Source organism: Gorilla gorilla, chromosome 11 (genome assembly GCF_029281585.2).
Source record: "Gorilla gorilla gorilla isolate KB3781 chromosome 11, NHGRI_mGorGor1-v2.1_pri, whole genome shotgun sequence".
NCBI classification, from domain to species: Eukaryota; Metazoa; Chordata; class Mammalia; order Primates; family Hominidae; genus Gorilla; species Gorilla gorilla.
In genome coordinates this window covers 54,074,148-54,090,082 of record NC_073235.2, presented here as the reverse complement: position 1 = coordinate 54,090,082, position 15,935 = coordinate 54,074,148, and the positions used below count along the sequence as shown (strand labels likewise).

At 39.1% G+C, this 15,935-nt stretch overlaps 1 protein-coding gene across 1 annotated transcript in view; it reads left to right on the top strand.

The window, feature by feature from the left end:
• NEB (nebulin) overlaps positions 1–15,935 on the top strand; it is a 236,003-nt gene that overhangs the window by 134,633 nt on the left and 85,435 nt on the right. The window contains exons 95-103 of the mRNA XM_031008470.3: positions 387–491; positions 1,282–1,389; positions 3,118–3,429; positions 4,217–4,420; positions 5,297–5,401; positions 5,980–6,087; positions 7,223–7,534; positions 10,474–10,677; positions 11,029–11,133. Of these exons, the coding sequence (XP_030864330.3) occupies positions 387–491; positions 1,282–1,389; positions 3,118–3,429; positions 4,217–4,420; positions 5,297–5,401; positions 5,980–6,087; positions 7,223–7,534; positions 10,474–10,677; positions 11,029–11,133 (1,563 nt within the window). The remainder of the gene's footprint in view (positions 1–386; positions 492–1,281; positions 1,390–3,117; positions 3,430–4,216; positions 4,421–5,296; positions 5,402–5,979; positions 6,088–7,222; positions 7,535–10,473; positions 10,678–11,028; positions 11,134–15,935) is intronic.

The following is a 15,935-nucleotide window of genomic DNA, read 5'->3' as shown; positions in this document are numbered from 1 at the left end:
TGTTGCGATTCAAACCCAAAGGCCATCTGCTGGCAGAATTCCTTTTTACTGGGGAGGTTTGTCTTTTCTATCAAGGTCTTCAACTAATTAGATAAGGCTCACCCACATCATGAAGGGTAGTCTCCTTTACTTGGAATCTACTGATTTAAATGTTAACTTCATTTTAACAATACTTTCACAGAAACACCTAAAATAATGTTTGACTAAATATCTGGGTACCATGCCCGAGCCAAGCTGACACATAAAGTTAACCCTTATAAACATATGTAAAAACATTTTTCCAGATTGAGTAGTTAGCTAAGGCTTACATTAGTTAACTATTAGCCAAACATTAGCTAAGGCTTAATGTTTCAGATATTGATTCTCTATTTCCCTTCTCTCCACAGAAACTGTATCAAGAAGCCTGGAATAAAGATAAAAGCAACATCACCATTCCTTCTGATACTCCGGAGATGCTGCAGGCCCACATCAATGCCTTGCAAATCAGCAATGTAAGTGGCACGAACATGAAGTGTAAAAGCCTTTATGGGCAATATCTGTCTGCTCATGGAGAGTGTTATAGCGACAAATTACCTACCTTGCAATGTTTGTGGCTTTTGGTGCTAGACATTTTCTCTTTAGCTACCAGTCCCAATGCGATATGAATGGAGTTTCTCTCTTTTAAATGTGTGCTTGGATACATCGGTGGGTGCCTAGACTGCAGGATATGGGACACCTGAATCCTTTTGGTGTCCACCTTCACTCTTAACAGTCTCTGTTATCATCTTAGGTTTTTCTTATTGATCCAGGACTTTTTCATTTGACATTTCAAGGCCATAAGAAAGACAAAAGACCATTTTTAATTACATCCAGATGGCGGGCTATGTATGATATCTATGTCACAACTCTTTAGCAGAAACTTCTGAAAAGTCAAAGGGCAAAATTAGGGGGAGAAAAATCTTATCAGATCTTACCTGATATCTTGATAAAGATTCTCTGGCTTCCCCATTGATCCTTAGGTTCCATGTACTTGTAGTGGGATATTTTCAAATGCATACCATATTGTGATGGATGCAAATATTCAAACATTAATAGAGTTTGATGTTTAGCTTTAAAATTTTAACCAGAAGTATCCTGTACACCACAAAGGAAATATCCAACAACCAAAAGAACCCAGAAATGAATGCTTTTTTCTTATATTGACTACATTACCATATTCTTTATGATTTATATTATGACAAATTTGAGTAAATTTGCTTATTTTTCCATTCTTGTAAACAAACCTTTATTTTCCCTCTATAGAAACTCTACCAAAAAGACTGGAATGACGCTAAGCAGAAAGGCTATGACATAAGGGCAGATGCCATTGAAATCAAGCACGCCAAGGCCTCCAGAGAAATTGCCAGTGAGGTACGCTTCCTTCTCTTTTCTTGTGGTTCTTCTTTTCTACAAAACGAGCAGGGAGACTATTTTTCAAGAATTTTGTGTTTTTAAAAATTCTGTGCATAGAATTGCATCTCATCCTGTGCTAGAAGCTTTCTGTATTTGAAAATATTAAAATGGAATGGAAAACATTAAAGTTAGCATAGATGAGGTATATGTGTAAATTTACTTTGATGCTGTTACAAAGTAGAAACAAAACATCATGAAGAGTCTGTATTAAATTCCTGGGAAAATTCGGGACCCAATACAATGTCATTTTATCCCTAAAATATTTCTGACATTCTCCACAAATATAAATCACAGATGATAGTTTCATATAAGACTTAAGACTGAAATCATATTTATATGCAAGATTTTATACTGGAGGCTTATGTAGAATACTCTTAGTAATCTTTGGAACTTCATTGAATTCTAATTTTAAAACTTACTAGTGGTCAAAATAATTATGCTACCTGTCGGGCATGGTGGCTCACCCCTGTAATCCCAGCACTTTGGGAGGCTGAGGTGGGCGGATCACCTGAGGTCAGGAGTTCGAGACCAGCCTGGCCAACATGGTAAAACCTCATCTCTACTAAAAATACAAACAGACAAACAAACAAAAAATTAGCTGGGCGTGGTGGTGGGAGCCTGTAATCCCAGCTACTCAGGAGTCTGAGGCAGGAGAATCACTTGAACCTGGGAGGCGGAGGTTTGCAGTAAGCCGAGATCATGCCATTGCGTTCCAGCCTGGGCAACAAGACTGAAACTGCATTTCAAAAAAAATAAAAGTAAAAATAGAATAATTATGCTACCAAGTTCACCCTGACCCCAGCTCCAACTCTTTAAGCCACCTTGTTCCCTTCCTCTGCGTTCTTCTCTGATTTTTATCATGTAGCCAGTTGTTTCCTCCTTCTTATTCTTCATTTTTGCCTCTAATAACCATAGCTAGTCCACGTTATCTGCTTTATTCCCAGTTTTCTCTCTCTTTGTTCAAACTTGCCTCTGTTGTCCAAACATAGGAAAGAAACAGAAACCACCTTACACTAGTCCTGAGACACTCATCAGATGGAAACTCTTGTCCACAGAACTTTTGTTGTTATCTTCTGATTCAAGCCACAACCTTGCTTTCCATCCTTGAAACATGCATCTTTCTTATCTGTTTCCAAAACCACACACATATGACCTCTCCCTACCTGAGGTTCCTTCAGTACTCTTAGGAGATCATTTGACCTAATGTTGCACTTGTCAGGGAAACTTGGTGATGGACATTATCACCTGTGCCTTGTTTTCCCCATCTGGAATATATGTTAATAATAGTATCTACCTCATAGAGACATTGTGAGGATGAACTGTGATCATAATTGCCACCAGTCAATGATTTTTGACCGAAAAACATAGTAGTTTCATGTGGATCTACCCAACACATTAGAAGTAGTCATAATAGTGTCCGGCATAGAGTAATTACTTAGTAAATGTTAGCTATTGTTTTCATTACTCTTGTTCACCATACCATCTCCCTCCTGATTTACTCAGGTCCTCTCTGAAATGACCTAAAATCGTATTATCTAACTTCTTTAAAGTGAACTGAAATATATAATGACTGCCAATGTTAAGCCACTTTATACCAAGGCTAAGAAAACATTCTGAAACCATTTAAAGAAAACCCCTCTTAATTATTTTCATATGTCTCTTTTATCTGATTTCTTACTACTTTAGTACAAATACAAAGAAGGTTACCGTAAGCAACTGGGCCACCACATGGGTTTCCGCACCCTACAAGATGACCCCAAGTCAGTATGGGCTATACATGCTGCCAAGATCCAGAGTGACAGAGAATATAAGAAAGCTTATGAGAAGTCTAAAGGAATTCACAACACACCGTTGGACATGATGTCAATTGTTCAAGCCAAGAAATGCCAGGTCCTGGTTAGTGACATTGATTATCGCAATTATCTGCACCAGTGGACGTGTCTGCCAGATCAGAACGACGTGATCCAGGCCAAGAAAGCCTACGACCTGCAGAGCGATGTGCGTATATTATCACCAGATCCCGGGGAGATGTGTATTTGTGTGTTTAAATCCAGTGCATTCCCCAGAGGCATAATTTAAATGGTAATCTTAATAGAACCTAACATATTCTGTACAATTCATGGTAGCAGAGTTTTCCCCAGACATTTTCTATCTTATAGAGGACTTCTTCTTATGGTAGCAAGACCTTATTTACCAAGATGAAAATCAGTCTCTTATTCTATGTAATTAGGTAGAAAATTTCAGTTGCAGCTGCTCTGAGCCGTTACCATTGCATAATCATATACATATTTCATAAGTAGATGTAAGCATAAGGAAATGTTGGATTTCATGTTTACTTGACACAGAAAAAGAGAGAGATGGGGGGCAGGGTGGATATAGATACAGGTATGTATTTTTTTCTCATTATGCATACATCTAAGGTTCTTTACCTCCTAAAATCCAACTGATGTTATTACTGATGTTACTTCCAGTGGTACATAAAAGGCAGACTTCAAGCGGTGAGTGTAGAAACTAATCCAAGCATACAAAGTTATGTGCCATTGCTGGCTGCCATTCCACCAAGTGCCACTTGTGAGCCCTGTTCCAATTCCTGCAGGATACTCTAAACTTCTCCCATGTGTGCCAGAGAGATAACACCCAATATTAATATTTAATGTTGATCCTTGAGTTTTATGAGATTAGCCACCTAACTGATTTAAATAGAGGTGATGTGTGGTTTGCAAGCATCAAACTCTTATGGGCAACTTTGACTCTTCCCCACTCTGTGTTCCTCTCCTTCATGTAGAACTTGTACAAGTCAGACCTGGAATGGCTGAAGGGTATTGGATGGTTGCCAGAGGGTTCTGTGGAAGTGATGAGAGTGAAGAATGCCCAGAATCTCTTGAATGAAAGGCTGTATCGTATAAAGCCTGAGGCCCTCAAATTCACCAGCATTGTTGACACCCCGGAAGTAATCCAGGCAAAGATCAATGCTGTACAGATCAGTGAGGTAAGTCCAGGTGGATGATGTTTTCAGACAAATGGAAGAAATCTGAATCCAGAAGAATTTTAAACGTGAACTTTAGACTCTTCATGTCAGCGTCAGGATCTGAAACACGTTTGCATGTATCCAGATGGATCTTTGTGTAGTCAGTCTCTTAGCAGCCTCTGGATTTCATTTGCTTTGATAAGTGTTTGGTCAATGCACATGTGGTGGGCATCTTCATGTTCTACACACCCTGATACACACTTTGATCACATTTGGAGATCCAGACCATAATACAGGCCCACCACTTACTACTATAATCACAAAATTGCCACTTCTTTATTGCTTGAAATAGGTTGAGAAGTCTAGGGACAACTTCAGTGTTAGACATTATGGTAGTTATTTGGATCAAAAACAGCTAGGTCCTGCTTAGCAATGGGAATTATCAGAGCTATCTGCAATGTGGACTTACCCATCTGATAATTAGATGTGAGTAAATGGAAAAGAATAATTTTACTACCGTATTTCTGACTCATTTTAAATTATGTTGTATCACCCATAAATGTGTTCTTATTGAAGTCACTATCGGCACCTCTTAAATAAAAGTGCAAATGAGGCAAGGTGCAGTGGCTTATGCCACGTATAATCTATGTTTATATCGGAGAACATCCAAAAAGAACTTTTCATTTTACTTATTATTTAATATAAAATTAGATTTACCTATTAATCTTACTTAAAAACTTTAATTTACTTATGTTAGTTTTAATTTATTATAAAATTCACTTATAATTTTATTCATCATCCATTTATTCAAGTATGTTTTATGACTTTATAATTTTATTTATGTGGTAATTGACTTATTTACTAATTGACCATTCCATTGTTTTTCATTTTTCCCAGCCATTGTATCGCGATGCCTGGGAGAAAGAGAAGGCTAATGTGAATGTGCCAGCTGACACTCCCCTGATGCTGCAATCCAAAATCAATGCTCTGCAGATCAGCAATGTAAGACAGCACACATCATTTGCTTTTCAGAGTGCTCTCTGCCTAACCAAACCTTTTATTATACACCCGAAAGAGAGTTTGGCAAAAGGCATTTTCTTCCCATTCCTTTTATTTCTAGTCTTTAAGTTAATGATAAGTAGCTGTGTGGGTCTGCGTGTGTCTGTATAATGTACATCTCAATATTTGTTGGAAGGAAAAATGGAATGGTTTCTCCAAAAACACAACATAAAACTTATAGATACACGTAGAGTAATACCTAGTTCTCAGGTTTTAGTGGGCCATCCATCATTGCTTTTTCCTTGTAAAAGCCAAGCAATATGTTTTTTTCTGATTTTTACATGATTTATTATCTCCTAAGTTTCCTTCTTCAAAAAATAATTATTGGGAGAGAGCTTTACTAAATGTCATTAAAAGTCTACTGGAATTCAAGCTCAATATGAAACCAGACTCTTTCATAAATCTTAAGGAGACATTAATGTTCAGTGTAACTGTAAATATCTATTTTTAAATACATCAGTAATGCTGACTCAGTAGCTCCCTCTTCAGACTGACTGTGGCATTGCACTCTCTGTTTGCAGAAACGCTATCAGCAAGCTTGGGAAGATGTCAAGATGACTGGTTATGACCTGCGAGCAGATGCCATTGGGATCCAGCATGCCAAGGCTTCCAGGGATATTGCCAGTGACGTAAGAGCTCCTCCTTGCCCAACCGGAACAAACACTAACTAGTAGAAATAGAGGGAGTTTAACTTAATGCCCTTTGAATTATATTTAAATGGAATTGGGTCATTGTTATTAGTATATTTGTAAATCCTAAATTAAAGAATAGGACTTACAATTTGAGGATCCTTTTGCATCTATGTTTGGTTCTGCAACTCTTGCGTTTAAGCACAGATTTTGATTTTCTTTTCAATATCTTCACAGTATCACTTAATTTACAAGTACTTAAAGAGATTTAATTTCATAGTACAGAGAATTCTGTTGTTACTCAAAGTGTGGCATGTATACTACCGGTGGTTCCTATAATAATTTTATGTAGTACATGCACAAGTATTTTTTTAAAATAGTTATATGGTTGTTTTAATGTGTGCTAGAAAAATATCTTCTTTTTCTATTTAGATAGGGTTATACATTTTTAAATAAAAATTTAAAATAAGTTTATAATTAAAAATTATTTCAGGCCAGGCACGATGGCTCATGCCTGTAATCCCAGCACTTTGGGAGGCCAAGGCGGGCGGATCGCTTGAGGTCAGGAGTTCGAGACCAGCCTGGCCAACACGGTGAAACCCTGTCTCTACTAAAAATACAAAAATTAGCCAGGTGTGGTGGCGGATGCCTGTAATCCCAGCTACTCAGGGGGCTGAGGCAGGAGAATTGCTTGAACCTGGGAGGTGGAGATTGGAAGTGAGCCGAGATCACGCCACTGCATTCCAGCCTGGGAAACCGAGGGAGACTCTGTCTTAAAACAGACAAACAAAAAACGAAACAAAAAAAATTTCAACAAAGAATTAATTTGATTTAAAGTAATAAGAAGTACAATTGGTACTTGTGTGTGACAAAACATCTGAAGGTGGCCAGGCTATATTGGGAGATAATCCAGCAACACAGTTCTTGCCTAAGAGATGCTCTCAATGTTTTCATGCATGTAGACACAGAAGACAAACCAATGTACCAAAACTTATGGCTTGAATTTAAATAAAAACAGTATACCCGACCCCCCCAAAAAAGGTAAACTAAGGGAGATGGAGTTAGTTTGAGTAGGCTCTCTAGAAAAAGTGGGTTTGGAAAAATTACTCTTCTATTTTCTGTTCACATCTACCAGTATCTGTACAAAACTGCTTATGAGAAACAGAAAGGCCATTACATTGGCTGTCGCAGTGCCAAGGAAGACCCTAAACTGGTTTGGGCAGCAAATGTGTTGAAGATGCAGAATGACAGGCTGTACAAAAAGGCCTACAACGACCACAAAGCCAAGATCTGCATCCCCGCGGACATGGTGTCCATCAACGCTGCCAAAGAAGGTCAGGCACTGGCAAGTGATGTGGACTATCGCCATTACCTGCACCACTGGTCTTGCTTTCCCGACCAGAATGATGTGATCCAAGCCAGGAAAGCCTACGACCTACAGAGCGACGTAAGTGTGTCCCCCAGGAAACAAGTCCCCCATTGCTTTGCCTGATGGCTCCTTCCAATGCTCTGAAAACACAACTCTCTGTGTGTAGGCACTCCACTTTATTATTATTTTATCAGAATTATTAATTGCCTACCTACAGCCAGGTTTCTTCAGAAAGTTTTCATTGTTAAAGGTGCTACCAGAATATTCCTATAGATTTGTTAATGTGTACAGTGTTTCCAGTTTCTTACTTTTTTTTTTTTTTGAGACGGAGAGTCTTGCTCTGTCACCCAGGCTGGAGTGCAGTGGTGCAATCTCAGCCCACTGCAACCTCCGCCTCCCAGGTTCAAGCGATGTTCCTGCATCAGCCTCCCAAGTAGCTGGGATTACAGGCATGTGCACCACGCCTGGCTAATTTTTGTATTTTTGTTAGAGGCAGGTTTTTGCCATCTTGGCCAGGCTGGTTTTGAACTCCTGACCTCAGGTGATCCACCCGTCTCAGCCTTCCAAAGTTCTGGGATTACGGAAGTGAGCTACCATGCCCAGCCTTGCCCGCCCTTCCTTCCTTCCTTCCTTCCTTCCTTCCTTCCTTCCTTCCTTCCTTCCTTCCTTCCTTCCTTCCTTCCTTCCTTCTCTCCTTCCTTCCTTCCCTCCTTCTCTCCTTCCTTCCTTCCTTCCCTCCTTCTCTCTTTCCCTCCTTCCCTCCTTCCCTCGCCCTGTGGCCCAGGCCGGAGTGCAGTGGTGTGATCTCAGCTCACTGCAACCTCTGCCTCCCGGGTTCAAGCGATTCTTCTGCCTCAGCCTCCCAAGTAGCTGGGATTACAAGCACATGCCACCACAGTCGGCTGATTTTTTTATTTTTTAGTAGAGGCAGGGTTTCATCATGTTGGCCAGGCTGGTCTCAAACCCCTGACCTCAGGTGATCCACCTGCCTCGGCCTCCCAAAGTGCTGGGGCAGTTTCTTAAACAGAAGAATGTCCATGGTCCTTCAGCTATGAATCAAAGAAGGGCAGGACCATCTTCCTCAAACTGAATTTGAAAAGTTAGCAGCACGCTCCAGACCACTTGTTTCCTTTAACTTGATGTTCTTCACAATGTGGTCTTTCATTAACTCACCTAAGGCATTTTTAGATTTACTTGTATTTTCCGCCCTTCAAACTTTTGGAAATGATGGATTCCAGAAGGTTATTTATTTCCTGTATAGAATGGATAACTTAAAAATTATCTGACCTTGGTTCCCTTAAGCTTCCAGAGATACTTTTTTATAATGAATGAGTTCATTACAGGAAAGCATGCTCATCACTTAAAATGCATTGCCAAGTGGTAGATTTAAGACAGTTTCTGGAGACCAAAATTGTGGAACTAGTGATCAAATTCTTAATCATCCTTTTAAAAATACTTATTAAACACACCATGTGCCAGGCATTGTGCTAAGCACTAAAGATACCATGGTGAATAAAGAAGAAAAAACATGACATAGGCTGGGCGCTGTGGCTCACACCTGTAATCTCAGCACTTTGGGGAGGCTGAGGTGGGTGGATCACAAGGTCCAGAGTTTCAAGATCAGCCTGACCAACATGGTGAAACCTTATCTTTACTAAAAACACAAAAATTAGCCTGGCGTGGTGGCATGTGCCTGTAATCCCAGCTACTCAGGAGGCTGAGGCAGGAGAATCGTTTGAACCTAGGAGGCAGAGGTTGCAGTGAGCCAAGATTGCCACTGCACTCCAGCCTGGGTGGCAGAGTGAGACTCTGTCTCAAAAGCAAACAAAAAACATGACAGCTCCTGACTTTAGGGAGTTCACATTTATAACCGAGACCTAGATGTTCATTAAAGAATAAAAATGGAATGGCTGAGAGTGATCCATGGTGCTGTGAAGAGAGATCGAGAAAGTTCTTTTGAGAAGGCACTGATTTTACAGAGATATGAAGGAAGAATAGAAGTTGGGTTGGTTAGGAGGACATGGGGCATTCCTTCAGGGTGACCAACATGTGCAAAGAGGGCTGATGAGACTACGAATTGAAAGACAGCTTGTGTGATCAGGACACACAGGGCCAATGGAAGTACAGATGACACGAGGCTGGAAGAATAGGTGGGGACTGGTGCCAGACCATTCATCCCTTCTAGTCTGTGTCAGGGATTTTGATGTTTATCCTATGACCGATGGGAAGCCATAGGATGGGGGAATGTTGTGACATCGGATTTGAATTCTGAATTTTGAAAAGATCATTCTGGCTGCTGTGTAGAGAACTTACTAGAAAGCCCATTATTGTTGCTTTAAAGTCTGCATTGGTAATGGTATGATGATAACCTAAATATTATTCAGAAGTCTTCCATGCAGTCCCTCAAATGGAGAGCTGCTTCTGCATCACTTTGCCTTTTAGAATGCACATGGGCACTACCACACAGACCCTTGCCACAGAAAACCAAGCAAAATGAAATGCCATTGTGCATTTGAGGAATTATGTTTGTCAGGCTAGTGCTCTGTTTTAATTATTGTTGAAGATAAAATAAAAAAGGCCTGGCGTAGTGGCTCATGCCTGTAATCCCAGCATTTGGGGAGGCCAAGGTGGGTGGATCACCTGAGGTCAGGGGTTTGAGACCAGCCTGGCTAGCATGGTGAAACTCCGTCTCTACTAAAAAAAATACAAAAATTAGACAGGCATCATGGCACGTGCCTGTAGTCTCAACTACTCGGGAGGCTGAGGCAGGAGAATTGCTTGAACTCGGAAAGGGGAGTTTGCAGTGAGCTGAGATCGTGCCATTGCACTCTAGCCTGGGTGACAGAATGAGACTCTGTCTCAAAAAAAAAATATATATATATATATGTATTTATGTTATATATATTTTATGTTGTATACATAATATATACACACACAACATAAAAACTATCCTTATTTTACCACACACATACACAACAAAACAAAAACCCTGCTTCTACCTGTGTTTTCTTTTTCAGGCCCTCTACAAGGCTGACTTGGAGTGGTTGCGTGGCATTGGCTGGATGCCCCAAGGGTCTCCTGAAGTGTTGAGAGTCAAAAACGCCCAGAATATCTTTTGTGACAGTGTCTATCGGACGCCTGTGGTGAACCTTAAGCACACAAGCATTGTTGACACACCTGAAGTGGTCCTTGCTAAATCAAATGCTGAAAATATTAGTATTGTGAGTTAGTTTTTCTCTATTAAAATTGAATTAATGCCATAAATAGATGAGAAAGAATAAACCTGGTCATCTGTTTTAGAATAATAAAAACTTTATTAATAACAAAAATTTTATTAAGTAATACAGTATTGTCTTGGTTTGCTTATTAATTTTAAGCAAAAACTCTAATAAAAGGGAATAATACAGATTTTATATCAAATTTGAGTAACTTATGTGAAAAGATTCCAGAAATCTTTGCCCTAACGTGAAAGGGTTTTGGATCAAATCCAAAAGAAAATTTAAAAGTTGCATACTGGGACTAGCAACATGAAAATTGTGAAGTAATTTTATTATTATTGTTTCTTTCCACAGCCAAAGTACAGAGAGGTTTGGGACAAGGATAAAACTTCAATACACATAATGCCAGATACTCCAGAAATTAATCTCGCTAGAGCAAATGCTCTTAATGTGAGCAATGTAAGTACTACAACAGACTCTCTTTTTGTTTGGAAAGTTACCCAGTCAGGGCTATACTATGAGCATGGAAGGGAGGGAAGATGGACTTGGTCCCTGACTTCCCGCAACAGGAGAAGACTCCTTGTGGTCACCCCTTGACTAGGAGTGAGGCAAGGAGGAGATCCCTGGTGATTCACTGGGCAAGGCCAGTTACTGGTGAGTCAATATCTCCACAACAAAAGTCTCTTTAGTTGTCCTTTTTGAATAAGGGGACAAAGAAGGTGAAAGAGCAATGAAGAGATGCACAAACAAGAAAAGAGAATTAACGATAGACTCAGATAAACTCAAAATAATTATGAGAAGTCTTTGTATAAATATGTGAATTAATTTTAAAACATGGACCTCTGGGGGTTTTCTAGAAAATCATAAATGACCAAAATTGACCCAAGGAGAAAAAAACCAAAAAACATACAGCAAGAAATTAAGAGGTTTCTTAATTAAGAAATTAAGGAGAACATTTAAACACTTTTCTTCCTACTTTCAAGTGTCAGGGTCCCCTTGATTATTTCAAAACTTCAATAAATAAATAAATTACCAGGAGCCTAGTAAAAGAAGGAAATCCATTGCAATTACCAAAACTTTTCCAAGATAGTGTCACAAATTAAAAACTATAGACCAGCTGGGCATGGTGGCTCATGCCTATAATCCCAGTACTTTGGGAGGTCAAGGCCAGAGGATTGCTTGAGCCCAGGAGTTCAAGACTAGTCTGGGCAACATAGGGAGACCCCATCTCTGCAAGAAAATAAAAAATAAATAAATTAGTTGGGCAAAGTGAGGTGCACCTGCGGTCCAAGTTACTTGGGAGGCTCAGGTGGGAGGATCACTTGAGCCCAGGAGGAAGAGGCTGCAGTGAGCCATAATAATGCCACTGCAGTCCAGCCTGGGTGACAGGGCAAGACCCTGTCTCAAATAAATAAATAAATAAATAAATAAATAAATAAATAAATAAATAAAATTTAAACTGTAGACCAATAATGGGGGGAATCTTAAATATTAATAAATCAAATTCAGCATTACATTAAAATGATATGATATAATCAGCTGGGGTTCATGCAGGAATGCCAAGAGGGCCCCGTAGTCAGAGACGTAATAGTGCCATAGAACAAGAAGAAAAGGCTCATTTTATTAGATTTAAATGGCATCTGACAAAATCCAATACCCATTCTTATTTTTTAAAAATAAAATCTTAGTTAAGAAAAAATAAATGAATATTTTCTCAACATGACTGAAAAATAAATCTCAAATCAAAGGCCAACTCATCCTCAGTGACCAAACTTCTCATTCATATCAGGATTAAAATGAGGGTGCCCCTAATATCATCATTATTTAACATTTGCTGGAAGTATTGGCTAAGTGAGTGAGATTCTCACTGGTGCTAATATAATTACTCAAGAGTAAGAACATGCCTGGCGCGGTGGCTCACGCCTGTAATCCCAGCACTTTGGGAGGCCAAGGCAGGCGGATCACAAGGTCAGGAGATCGAGACCATCCTGCCTAACACGGTGAAACCCTGTCTCTACTAAAAATACAAAAAATTAGCTGGGCGTGGTGGTGGGTGCCTGTAGTCCCAGCTACTCAGGAGACTGAGGCAGGAGAATGGCATGAAACCCAGGAGGCGGAGCTAGCAGTAAGCCGAGATCACGCCACTGTACTCCAGCCTGGGCGACAGAGTGAGACTCTGTCTTAAAAAAACAAACAAACAAACAAAAAAGAGTAAGAACAGAAGATAAATATTGGAAAGAAAGAGGCCAAATTATCATTATTTGCAGAAGAAGTCATTTTAAGTCTTAAAAAAGAGAATCAACTGAGGAAAAAAAAAACTATTTGTGAGTACAAGATAATCCAGTTACGTGGCTGGCTACACAATTCAAGAAAGTCCAAGGAAGATACCATTTTCATGGATCGCAGAAATTACTTGTGTGTAGAATAGTATGACCTCAGAAGAAGAAGGATACTACCTTAGTGCAATTTGCCAAGGCTTGAAACTTTGCATGCTTTCAAAAGAATAATATGTCTTTGTGAGAGAAGGAGGCTGCCAGCAAAGATTCCTCACCATGTGCCAAACAGCTCTATAAGTTCTAGTATAATGAGCCACTTGGGGACTAATGTTTTCCAATGTTTAAGAAGAAAATATAATTTTAGGGCGCTGATGTATTTTCTCTTTTGGACCAGATATCAATATCATGGTGCAGCACATTCTTGTCAAGAGGCTGAATCAAGGGGTAGTCAGTTCTTCACTGCAGTATAGACTCCTCTTCCCACTCAATCCATAGGCATCTGTGGCAGGAGAATTCTGGAAAGTCACATATGCTCTCTTTTGCATGATAAATTTCTCAGCTGAAAACACCAGAACCTTACCATTGATATTATATGAACAAGACTAATATTCAAAATTATGCTAAAAGTAAAATTATTAACTTTATTAAGATATTAATGAGAATGACTTCCATTTTGGAAGAAATCAAACACCCCATTTGAATGCTAACCAAACTGTACAGCATTTTCTTTACAAGTGTATCACCATTACTGCAGTCTTGATTAAACCCACAATTTAAAACTGCTGCCGTTATTTAGAAAGCACAACTTTAGCAGAATATTTGTATGTGATTTTATGGGTAACAAAGCAAATACGCGTTAAAATGACTCATGTAATCTTCATGCTCACTACATTGAGTAAGATATTGTTATTTTGTTTTTATCAGATGGTAAATTGAGACTTTTAAAAGTTAAGAAATTTTCCCATGTTCTCAAAGTTAGTAGCTGAAAACATTGGGTCTCAGGCCCCAGGCTTTTTTTTTTTTTTAGTTAAAAATATATACATATTTGGCTGGGCATGGTGGCTCATGCCTGTAATCCCAGCACTTTGGGAGGCCGAGGAGGGTGGATCACTTGAGGCCAGAAGTTTGAGACCAGCCTGGCCAACGTGGTGAATGAAACCCCATCTCTACTAAAAATACAAAAATTAGCCAGGCATAGTGGTGGCTCACCTGTAATCCCAGCTACTTGGGTGGCTGAGGCACAAGAATCGTTTGAACCTAGGAGGCAGAGGTTGCAGCGAGCTGAGATCATGCCACTTCACTCCAGCTTGGGTGACAGAGCGAGACTCTGTCAAAAAAAAAAAAGTATATATATATACTTATATATATATATAATATATATAAATATTCAATATATATATTCAATATATAAATATTCAATATATATAAATATTCAATATATATATTCAATCTCATGAAAAGCATTACATAAGAAATAGTGTGAAAATGTGCATAATAAAATAGAATGAAAACAAAAAGTAAAAAGATAACATAATACACGTTTGCATTAACTATTTTGTAGTTTAATTAATTAATTACTTTATTTATTTATTTTTTGAGAGAGAGTCTTGCTCTGTCACCCAGGCTGGAGTACAGTGGCGCGATCTCAGCTTGCTGAAACTTCTGCCTCCCGGGTTCAAGCGATGCTCCTGCCTCAGCATCTCTAGTAGCTGGGATTACAGGTGTGTGCCACCACACCCAGCTAATTTGTGTATTTTTAGTAGAGACAAGGTTTCACCATGTTGGCCAGGCTGGTCTCAAACTCCTGACCTCAAGTGATCCACCTGCCTCGGCCTCCCCAAGTGCTGGGATTATAGGCGTAAGCCACTGCACCCAGCCCTTCTTGTACATTTTAATATGGAGAATATTTTTTCTTCTGTACAGAAAACAAGTCAGTTGTCAAAATAGGCCTACTCAAAATTTATACAAAAGCTTGATTGAAAATTCATATAAAACCTGTCCATGCTTACAAGGATAAAATTTGAGCACTCATTTTTCAGACATGCAAAAGCTACAAAACTGTCACTAATTAAAATCCACTTCTTTCTGTGCTGTAGAAGATCCCCTACTGATAGGTATGATTTGTGAATTATATATTTAAATCACTATTATTTCTGAGTCTCTCTGTTATTTGTTAATACACAATGTATCCATTAAAATATGAACATATATTTACATACATTTTTAAAATACTTGTAAATCAGTCACTACTTTAGTTAACTTCTCTTTAAAACCAAAAAAATAGCTGTGACCTCCAGTCATGCTTCAGCGGGAGATCTAACATTACCAAATGATATGGATCATTAATCATATAAGATCAAAAAAGCCATATTGAAAAAAACCCACAAATGTAACAAGTTTACAATTCTGAAGGGTACAAAACTGAATTGAATTAGAGATAAATAAATTGAATTATTGCATTAAAGAAATTCAATAACCCATTAATGTCTAAAGTTATCCCAATGTTACCAATACACCAACACAAGAAAACAAAGCCAAACCCTTTTTATGAACAAGATTATAAAGCATGAGCAACTACTTCAAGGCTATCATTCAAATTTAAAATTTATTGTACATTTGAAAATAACTGAAAGAATATTATTGGAGCACTTTGGGAGGCCGAGGCAGGTGGATCACCTGAGGGTCAGGAGTTTGAGACCAGCCTGACCAACATGGAGAAACCCCATCTCTACTAAAAATACAAAATTAGCTGGGCCTGGTGGCGCATGCCTGTAATCCCAGCTACTCAGGAGGCTGAGGAAGGAGAATGGCTTGAACCTGGGAGGCAGAGTTTGGGGTGAGCCGAGATGGTGCCATTGCCCTCCAGTCTGGGCAACAAGAGTGAAACTCCGTCTCAAAAAAAAGAAAAAGAGTATAATTGGAATGTTTATGACACAGACATGATAAATGCTTGAGGTGGTGGATACCCAGTTATCCTGATGTGAC